This window comes from Abrus precatorius, unplaced genomic scaffold (genome assembly GCF_003935025.1).
Source record: "Abrus precatorius isolate BTA unplaced genomic scaffold, Abrus_2018 Scaffold8, whole genome shotgun sequence".
NCBI classification, from domain to species: domain Eukaryota; kingdom Viridiplantae; phylum Streptophyta; class Magnoliopsida; order Fabales; family Fabaceae; genus Abrus; species Abrus precatorius.
Window position 1 is genome coordinate 36,748,982 of NW_020874428.1, and position 10,955 is coordinate 36,759,936.

General features: G+C 30.3%; 2 protein-coding genes across 3 annotated transcripts; one reads left to right on the forward strand and one right to left on the reverse strand.

The window, feature by feature from the left end:
- Window positions 1-2,287: 2,287 nt before the first annotated feature.
- LOC113874808 (pentatricopeptide repeat-containing protein At5g66520-like) lies at window positions 2,288-3,727 on the reverse strand. The gene has a single exon (XM_027513020.1). The coding sequence runs from the start codon at window positions 3,725-3,727 to the stop codon at window positions 2,288-2,290; it is 1,440 nt and encodes a 479-aa protein (XP_027368821.1).
- Window positions 3,728-7,394: 3,667 nt separating this feature from the next.
- Window positions 7,395-10,814, forward strand: LOC113847154 (NEP1-interacting protein-like 2). 2 transcript variants are annotated; one of them, XM_027476060.1, is made up of 5 exons: window positions 7,395-7,851; window positions 8,355-8,533; window positions 8,781-8,864; window positions 10,003-10,167; window positions 10,479-10,814. In XM_027476060.1, the coding sequence occupies exons 1-5, from the start codon at window positions 7,752-7,754 to the stop codon at window positions 10,599-10,601; spliced, it is 651 nt and encodes a 216-aa protein (XP_027331861.1). In that variant the 5' UTR covers window positions 7,395-7,751; the 3' UTR covers window positions 10,602-10,814. The 2 variants fall into 2 exon arrangements, with proteins under 2 accessions (XP_027331861.1, XP_027331862.1); XM_027476061.1 differs by having other exon boundaries at window positions 7,448-7,851; window positions 10,012-10,167; window positions 10,479-10,763.
- The last annotated feature ends 141 nt before the right edge of the window (window positions 10,815-10,955 follow it).

Sequence of the window (10,955 nt, forward strand, 5' to 3'; positions counted from 1 at the left end):
ATATTATTTTTTTAATTATTTAATATATTTTAATTAATTATATGATTACATAATCAAACAACTTTATTTTAATTAATTAGATGTAAAATATATGGCACGGTGGTTTCTCCATTAAAAATGGAGAAGCACACATGCTCAGCCACTTTATGCGAAAGCCATTATTCTTTAATTTCAAAAGAATGGAATTACAAATATTCTTCAAGTAGGGCTAATAAGCTTTAAAAAACAATTTTTTCTTAAATATCTTATTATTTACTAAAAAAATTATAATTCATTTTAACGTGCTACATCACTAAGTCGTTGTTTGATTCTCTTCTTAGTTTTTTAATTTTAAAAACTTGTCTTTTAACAGAAAAGAAAAATTTGTTTGCATCGTGTTTTCTCATGTTATTTTCTGTACATGTAAGGGTGCTTTCTGATATTTTTGTTTAATGGTTTTATTGTAAATATAAATATGCCACCGCACTAATGATTTAAAAGAAAAACATGAAAGAGCCTTTGAATTCATGCATTAGCCATTTTAAAAACAGAAATCAAACAGCTCCAATTTGAAAGCCAATCCAATTCTTTCTTCTTCTTTTTTTTAATTACCTATTGATTTGTTGTATTTTTTTTTTCAAGATTTTATTGATTTGTTTATTTCAAGGCATTGCCCCTAAAGGGCCAAAATATATATGGTTCTTTGTATTTAAACCATCTAGTTTTGGAGTGTATTTGAACATATAAAAATTATTATTGTATATAGTTATATCTATTTTTTTATACATGCTTCTTAAAGACATTCTTTAAAATAATAAAAAATACTAAAAGATATCTTACCTTGAATATATAAAAATATTTTCTACAAAAAAAAAACTATATTTTCTGATTATTTATTCTCATTAATTCTTCTAATCAACCTTTATATATAAATTGTGAGTACTAATTTTCAACAAGAGCATTTTTAAAAATATTATTAAATGAGAGTCAAGGCAAGTAGCCTTTTCATATTATGTATTCATTTTAATTTTAATTTTAAAGTTTAAAAAATTAAAAAATATTTAATATAATAAAATATTTATTATTATTAATTATAATACTTTCTCTTTTAAATTTAAAAACAGTCATATAATATTCATATCTTCAATGTATAAAATGTATTGAATTTTTTTCATTAGGGAGATTAGGAATTATTCTTTCCATAAATACAAGTCCTCTTTTTGTTTTTGGTGAACTTTCTACTTCGCCCACTTGAGGTTCACTTACCGACCTTCAAATGAACGTCAAACTCAAGTACAATTGCCACAAAATAGAGCTACAACCATAATCTAATAAAAGACTCTCCCAGCTCAAATCAAAACCAACCAAAAATCAACCATGTTAAAGAAAAAATGATGGAGCTTGTAAAATTGATCTTCCTTTGCTTGAAGCTTCCACCAAGATAACCACAACATGCAACCCACTGTTGGACATATCCCATCTCCCCAAAAAGAAAGTACGGGCTTGGATATCTCACCTTATATTTTATTATAACGTTAATCTCAACTTTTAGGATTAAGTTTAATAACAAATAGTAATAAAATTTTATTAAAAGAACATATTTATTATCATTTTATTATTTTAATGTAAAAAATATTTTTTTTTTATAAAAAATTATTACTTCTAAATGTTTAAACTCATCCCTAGGACTTGAGGTTAACGAAACCTTATATATAAAACAAAATTCAAATAAAAACTAAAGAAGAGGCCCTAATAGTCAGTGCAAGAGGAAAGGATTTAGAACGAAGAAACCAGAAGGCACAAAGAATATCAATAATGAACTATTTACAACAATTGTTTTGTTTTACAAGATTTTTCAGGGAGAAATGTGATTTGATCGCTTTTGTCCTATCTTAATAAAATGTCAATGTTTCTATAGTGCCTGCAAGAATTCTTCATCACTTTCAAAGACAACATGACAAAAGGAACACCTGCGGCAAAATTATACAAGCATTCCTCCTTATACTAGTACTTGCACTAACAATTACTACCAGGCACTCTGAAAACCAGAAAACATGCACTTGCCTCCTGAAAAGATATTGAAAAATATAATTGTAGAACAACAATTATATTCATACTCTTTCATAGTACTTTCACATCCCATCCACGTCATTTTTCTCTTTATCTCTATTTTCCTATCACTTTTTCACTTTCTCCCCTTTTTCTTTTATCTCTCGTCTTTCATACACCCAAAAATGGTGTGTAATGTATGACTAATGTAATTCCTTGTAGAATCAGTATGCATGAGGCAAAAATTACATTCTTCTTCCTACACCTCAACATCCAAGAAAACACTTGTTATGTCTGGTTCAGAGACTTCCAGATTGGCATGCTTGATGATATCACGAAAGATTTCATACATAAAAGACGAATGCTTATGAGTCATATCACCTGCCACAAAATTATGGACAACTCCATCAATTTGGATCCAACTTTCGCCTGGAGGCTTCTTCACACTCATCTCAATCATTTTCTGCCTTACTGTAATGACATCCTGCCACCTTTGGGCAAAAGCATATATGTTTGACAAGAGCACAAGATAGCCTGCAGCTTGATCAGGGTTGAGCTCAGCAACTAACTTGTTTTCCACTCGTGATGCTAGTTCTGAATTCTTGTGTATTTGACAACCGCCAAGGAGGGCACCCCATAGTGCATCATTAGGCTTTAAGGGCATAGTTTCAATAAGTCCACATGCTTCGTCTAAGAAACCAGCACGGCTCAAGAGATCAACCATGCATCCGTAGTGTTCAATCCTCGGGCTGATTCCCCAAGTATGCTTCATGGATGCAAAAATTTGGCGTCCCTCGTAGACAAACCCTGCATGGCTGCAAGCACAAAGAACTCCAATGAAGGTTCCTTCATCAGGTCTTACTCCATTTACTCCCACACCATCACAAAGCATAGTCCTAAACATATCAAAGGCTTCCTTTCCAAGGCCTTGTTTTGCAAAAGCCATGATGATGCTGTTCCAAGACACAGTGCTTTTCTGAGGCATCTTGGCAAACACTTGATAAGCTGCATCAATGAGTCCACAACTACCATACATGTGTATGAGCGCATTGTTCAAGTGCACAGAGGGATGCTGCTGGTTCCTTGCAACAAACCACTGCTGAACGTACCAATGGATCCATCTTCCCAATTTCAGATCCCCCAATTCAGCACATGCTGACAAAGCTGCCACCAGTGCCACCTGATCCAATTCCACATGCGCTCTCCTCATCTCACCAAACAACAACAAAGCTTGTTTGGACTTGCCATTCTGAGCACACCCAGCAACCATGGTGGTCCAAGAGACAACATTCCTATGTGGCATCTTGTCAAAAACCCTTCTTGCCCCATCAAAATCACCACACCTAACATACCCAGCAAGTATAGAATTCCAGCTTACAACACTTCTCTGCTTCATATCATCAAACACATGACGTGCTTGCTCAACCCTACCGCGCATGGCATAGAAATTGATCAAATTAGTGTCTACAAAGACATTGGAGCAATACCCTTTTACCAAAACTGTGCCATGGACCTGTTCCCCTTCTCTTACCAACCCACCTCGCGCACACGCACTCAAAAGAGACGAGTAAGTGAACCCATCAGGCACAGCCTCAGCGAACACCATCAGGTTGTAACATTCCACCGATTTCCAAGGCATTTGGGTCCGTGCATAGCCTCTGATCACGTGGTTCCAAACGGTGGAACTTGGGTTATCCATTTTCGCAAAAAGGTTGTGGGCATGTTGGAGATGACCAGAGGCTATGTAAAAAAACAGAAGCCTGGCAATGATGTTGTTCTTGTGAGAGAGACCGTTGAGAACTACTTGGCTATGAATTTGTATGAGGGTCCCTACGCTGTTGCAACTCTGCAATAGGGAGAAGACGTGCTCTTGAACACCTCTTTTGCCGCTTGCATGAACCAAACTTTTCATCAACATACGGGTTTGTTTCATGCTAAGCTTGTCTTCTAGGTACGACGGTAGAACATAGAACTATGTTTTCACGGGAATTTTTGCTAATATTGAATTTTTACGTGTTTTATTCATTTTTTTTTTCACGACCATGTCAAGTTTTATAAATATTTATGAATAGAGAAAAACGCACAAACAAAAGATATGTTCCATTTGCACGAAGTATTAGTTTAAGAAGGTAACTGTCATATATTTTTGTAATATCACTGAAAATTAGTTAAGATGTGATTCTGACGAGACAGGGTGTTTTAGTTATATGTCAAATTAATTTAAACATGCATAGTTTTAATGCTACAGGTTATAATTTTTACGTTAAAACGTGGTTTTAAATTATTTTATTAAACTTTTAAACATGCACCAAGAGATTCATTGATCATGTAAGGAAAAAGGATATAAGAATGTAGATACTTTCAAATGAAAAAAATAAATAGAAGTATATGTCTCATTGATTTAATTAAGGCATTTCATTTAAATAAATTAAAGGTCTATTTATTTAAAATTATAAACTGAGATTATATTTTTTTTTTCCAATGCAAAAGCATACTTCTTAATTTGATCACCTTTTTTTCAAATAAAAAATATTTAGGTAATATGTTTTTAATTTTTTGAAATATTATTGAATTTATTTTTAATTATCCAAAAAAATTAGTTTTTTTGGGGTCCGCGTGGGTTTTAAAATATTTTAAAATATTTTTCATTATCAGTTTATCACTTAAAAATGACATGTATGCATCTAAACATGTGATTATCACCCTAAAATAGTTATCGACGTAGCATAACTAAATATCATGTTATCATAAAGCGATAATTGAGATCATATTTAAAATTTATGTGGATTGAAATAAATAAAATGAAGTTAAAAAAAAAAATTTCTTAAAAATATTACAGTTTTTTATTTCAATTTTAGTTCTTAAAAATTATAAAATTCACACAATTTAAATATTTGATGAGAGACTTAAACTAAAAAAAATATTTATAGAAACTAAAAATATAATATTTTAGAGACTAATAATTTATTTGAATTAAAATAAAAGTAATTTATTTGTAGCAATGCAAAGCATGACAAATGGGCTATGGCATACAATAAAGCACAATCTTCTCTTCACGAATAATAAGATGTGATGAGAAAGATGCAATTTTCGGGTTAACCCGTGCATGGGACACATTCTTTTCAACAAATAATTGCTTTAAAGTTCTTTTGAGAAATTAATAAGAAATAAGTATTTTATATTAAAAAATTGAATTAAATGCGTATATTCTTAAACAATTTCTATGATTGATTACAGAAAATAAATAAATTGGTTCAGGATTACTTTTATTTTGATTACTATTGGATTTGATAATTTAACTTCTTAAAAATATTAAATAAATATTAATATACTTTATTGACCAAGTCAAACAAGATAATTACAAGTATTCTAAAATTTAGGTGATCCACTACTGCGTCCCTTGATTATTAGTTTAATTGTATTCAATTCATACACAAGTACATGGCGAGTGAGGTTTTGCACCAGCATAGGCGCGTGCATGTTTGAAAAAGTTTTCAAAATTAAATGATTTGTTAATTTTAAAAGTTTCTCATAAAAACCAAACAACTATTTACTTAATCGTCAATACATGTTTGGAAAGTGTTTCTATGTCATTTTATGCTACCAGAGACAAGATGTGTTAATAATATGTTAATAGATATTTTAAAGATATTGTTAATGAATTTAAAAAAAATTTAATAATTAATATATTAAAATATCAATTTTAGAAATGGTTATCACTTATTAACAAGGAAGAAACTATTTTGTTAGCTAATAAATATTTAAACTCTCAAAATTATATCTATTTTATCTTAATATGAGTATTTTTTTTTTAATATTTCAGTGTAAGTATTAATTTTTTTTTTATGTATATAAGTTTTGAGTTCTCCTTAAACTCTCTCTAATAATATATATTTTATTTATAAAAAAATATATTAAAATATAAAAATATTTAATTTTTAATTATTGTCAATACATTTTGAGTAATCTATAATTTTTAAAATCATAACATTTTTAATAATTATCTTAAGAAGCAAGCATTTATTATGTTTATAATATTAAATATCACTAATTTTTAAAATTTTACAAAATATTTAAATTATACTATAAAAAATATAACTATTTTTTCATTATTAAGTAATGTAAAAACTATTAAGCAACCCTTGCATACAGTTATGTAATAAAATTTGTATGAAAAACACTAGATAAATAAAATATTAATCAATATCTTAAAGATATTTGTTAAAGAAACAAAAATAATTATTATTTTAAATATTTAATATATTAAAACACTTATAATTTATATTTTAAATAATTAAGCACTTTATAGAACATATTTAATATATTCTACTCATTCCTTTTCATTTGTTTATTTTAGATTAAAATAAGAAATATAATTAATACTTTTATTTAAATTATTTTTAACTGTATAATATAATACTTACTACAATTTTCCTTTATTTATGACAAATATATAGTGTTTAACAATTTCATAAAGATAAGATATAACTACGAAAATAATTATTAATATTAAAATTTCAAAAGGGTGGGCGACTATTATTTTTAAAGAGTAGATAAATAAAGGAGAAGAGAAGACAATTTCTTAGTCACTATCCTTAACATGACGTATGAAATAATTAAAGTGTTATTAAAGGTGCTTAAGAAATCTTGATTGAGGAATCAATAATAATTTTTTTTATTAAAAATATCTTAAAAGTGCATTAGATATTATGATAAATACATTATTAAATCTTTTAAATAAAATATTACTGTTGATTTGTTAAAATGTGTCGTTAAGACACTGATCGATACTTAATATAACTAAAAATAGTACTTATTTAGCATCAATTTTGTATGATTAATTTGAAGCATTTAGAAGTTGTTTTTTTTATCAAGAAAGATGATAACATAATTTGGATAGCTTTTCGATTAACACTCATAAAATATATAAAAATAAAATAAATAAATTTTTTAAAAGTTAAAATCAGGTTATGTACTTTAATTTTTTTAAATAATAAAACTTCTTCAGAAAGTAAAATATATAAGTTATTATCTCTTGATTTTAAGTTTTTATAAGTATTTATCGACAAATGAATTTAAACTAGAATAATATTTAGAATACTTTTTTATGTAGTAAAATATTTTTAATACAAGTTTATGATTTATAATTAGATAAACTTTTTACTAAAGAACTAAGCTAAAATTTTCCTTAAAAATAGAATATTATGCGATATTTTAAAAAGGCAATGATAAGCTTAGAAATTTTGTGGCTGCAGCTTCTGATAATGATCATTGGTTCACAACATTTCAGCTTAGGTTACGGATAATTACGCCGTGTTGAGGCTATCAACGTTGAATTAAAATGGATGCGAATTATGAAAGACGTGTTGTTTTTTGGTAGTACTAATTTCCCTTTCGGCACGTAAAACATGACGTGATTAGCATTAATTAGAAAATAAATATAAGGTTTAGTTGGTACCAACCACCAATGCAAATGACATGACTCTATTGTTCATATATTACTATCATATTATTTGTTAGTAATATTATTATTTTCATTCATCAAGACAAAGTCAATTCTTCACATAGCATCATCTCATCTCTTAATTTCATTTCATTATCGTTTCATTTTCTAGCGCAGCCAATCGCTTCTTTCTATTCTCTAATTCTATCATCTCAATTTTCATCACCAATAAACAGAACCTATGGCCTTACCACTTTGACACCATATTTGGGTTGGCACCATGGAAACTGGAATAATCCAGGGACCTTGGGGATTTCGCTCTGTTTCCAAATTCGTATTATGCACCATTTCTGGGACCCTCACGCTCTTTTTTGCCATTGGTAATAATCAATATGCATCATGCATGACACATGCCTTTTTGTTTGATTAACTGCTTTATGCGATCAATTCTTTGTTTTGATTATGGGGCGTTGATAAAACAATTCCCCTTGCCTTAAAGTTAGAGTCTTTGTTATTTTTATTTTGATAAATTTTGAAGCCCAAACTGGATGAATTGATGGTAGTGAAATTTATGGTTGGTTTGATTTGATGATTGTTGGTGTGGATGTTGTTGCTTGAAAAGGTGGAGAATTTTAAGGGTTCCTCAGGCTGTGAGGTTTCTTTTATTGGGTTTTTAACCTTGGTGTTAGGATTGGGTTCAAGCAACTAATAATTTTTTATTGAAAACAAAGCAATTATTATACTTTTATATCTTAAATATGATAAATGCTTTGTTTTTCAATAAAAAATTATTATTATTAATTACTTAAACTTAGTTTTTATGGGCTGAGGTTAACAAAATTGTTCTTTTATTGGTCTCATGTCTTGTGTTTTTGGATTGCAGCTGGGGCCCTGACAGGAGCTATAGCCGGTGCTTTAGCAGCTAAAGCTACCAAGAGTGGTCTTCTCCGGGGAGTATCATTGGGTGCCATTGCTGGGGCTATACTCTCAGTGGAGGTGTTGGAAGCTTCCCGTGCCTACTGGTGTATGGAGCAAACTGGCTTGCGGGGCCCGTCATCTATGGTTGGTACTTGGTGTTCATTTTGTTCTTGATTTTCCTGGTCTATTCATTAGTAAAATGGTTTTTAACTTTCAAAATTATGAGGCACAAATATGGTTGCCTTAGTTTGAAATGACTCTGCATGGGAGATATTTATGCCTTGCACTTGTTTGTGCTTGCAAGTTCATTAAGTAGCATATTGAGGGTGTGCTTTCTGATTGGCAGTTTTAATGCATGGTTTTAAAACAATTTTTCAACATTTAAATCCAGGCAGATTTCATAGAGGAACTTGTTCGTGGGAGGCTTGTGGAGGAATCACTTACACCTGCTATTTTAACTGCTTACAATTTGCAGGTATTTTCCTTTCTCTCTTTAGTGCTGTTGTGTTGGTTATGGCCAATTTGAGATGGGCAACTCATAGACTTAAAACTGGTCACCAACTTTTCATTTGCAGTATGAAAGCTTGCAAAATGCCAGCTTTCTTTTTCTTCTGCTATTGGCTATTTTTATGACTTTATTCACTATTCTTGAATTGGAAATGAGCCTCTTTTTCTTTCAATTCACCTGAAATTGATTTTTTCTCGGTTTGATCAGCTTGTAGCAAGCTTATGTAACCTATATCACTTTTGATATATCTTGTTCACCCTGTGAGCTTTTCTTATTAGAATTCCCTTGACCAACATGACAATTTCCTGAGTGACTGAGTCTGGGCTGTTTCAAATTCAATAATTATATCAAGGCTATTTGATAATTCTCACAAATTTGAAGCTAACCTTGCAATGTAGGTTAGATTTTATGGGGCACAAATTTGTACACACCCATGCTGTTTTAATGTGATGCTGTCTAAGGTTGCGCTGCTGCATCCAAGTTGTGTGGCTGTGTAGTGAACTTTGTCAGCTACATATGATGCCCAAAACATGGTGGAGAGGAGAGAAAATTTGAAAAAATAAAATGAAATTACTGAAACATAAAGAATTGTTTAGCTTATAAGTAGTAGAGACTATTTACCAACTAATCACAGGTGCATCTGTAAAACTGTAACTAACTAGATGGTCCAGCTAACTAACCAAACTATGATAATACTACTGCCACTGATGCTGCATATGCACAGAATTATCTTTAATTTGTTTTTTAACAATATATTTTTAGTATGCTAGCAATTGCTTTTGTATGTTAATGATGATGTGTGCCTCTTTTTGGTCCTTGTGTAGTTCTCTCCTCGTTATTCTGTTTCACTCTTGCTGATTTTTGTAAATCCTTATGTAGACCATCTTTATTTTTGTTCTTAACAAGCATGGTTTGCAAGATTTATTTACATATAACTAACAAGAACTTAATAAATCTTTTCTGTGTTGATTGTTTTATACTTTTTTAAGGTATATTACTTCCAGATTTTTACTGTTTAGAAGTCTTGTTGATCTGTGCTTGGATTACATTATCTCGTAGCTTGTAGGAGAATATTTAGTTGTTGACATATGATCAATTATTTTAGTTTGAGCAGGTTGGCATTGCAAATGCAGGCTATGATGAGATTCATGATGTTCATGGCTTAGTGCCATCCAGAGGATTGTCTGGAGATTCATTGAAGAAGTTACCACACCATATGATCTTGAAGGACATGAAGACAGAGAATACTTGCTGTACAATATGTTTGCAGGTGATTGATTATTCTTTTTGAGGATATGTGATTGTCCTAATCTTTTTGTGTGTGTGTGTGTGTGTGTGTGTGAAAATAACTAAATAGAACTAAGACATAAGGAAGATCTAGAAATACTGAGATTAAACCATTCTATGCTGAATTAACTAAAAAATCCTTTACTTTTCTTGCTAGTGATACTCACGAGATTTATCGACCACAAAGAAGCATTTGCTTGCACTAATACTTCCCATAATTCTTCATTATACCCAATTGAATTTCGGATGAAACTGTTCATGTAATGTTCTTAACATTTAGAAGTGAATTTACAGGATATTGAAGTAGGCGAAATTGCAAGAAGCTTACCTCGCTGCCACCATACATTTCACTTGATATGTGTGGATAAATGGCTTGTCAAGAATGATTCGTGCCCTGTGTGCAGACAGAATGTGTGACTTTGATCCTTGGGCATTTTGAGATTATCTTTATGTGCAGATGTATATGTTGTATAATTTGTAGAGCTGACAATGGCATTTTGTACTATTCTGTTCTGTGATGTGATTAAATAAATCTATTTGGTACAAAAGCGAGTGGTCATAACGAATCAGGTTTTGAGAGAGAAAACGGTAAAGTTTGGAAAATAATTGAATAACTCACTTCATTTCTTTCGTAAAAAAATTACTTTCTTTTTCCAATTATGTTAGTTCAATGTATAATATTTTGTATTCCTTTCAAATAATAGTATCTATGACTAACGTGCAAGAACAAGAAATTCTGGTTTAGGAGATATTCGCGCGATTGAAATTGCT

Bases quoted from the DNA above. Each gene is read 5' to 3' on its own strand.
- LOC113874808 (XM_027513020.1), bottom strand. From the start codon at position 3,727: ATGGATAACCCAAGTTCCACCGTTTGGAACCACGTGATCAGAGGCTAT.
- LOC113847154 (XM_027476060.1), top strand. From the start codon at position 7,752: ATGGAAACTGGAATAATCCAGGGACCTTGGGGATTTCGCTCTGTTTCC. The intron at 8,865-10,002 runs GTATTTTCCTTT...CAATTATTTTAG, and splicing joins TAACTGCTTACAATTTGCAG to TTTGAGCAGGTTGGCATTGC. The intron at 10,168-10,478 runs GTGATTGATTAT...GTGAATTTACAG, and splicing joins GCTGTACAATATGTTTGCAG to GATATTGAAGTAGGCGAAAT.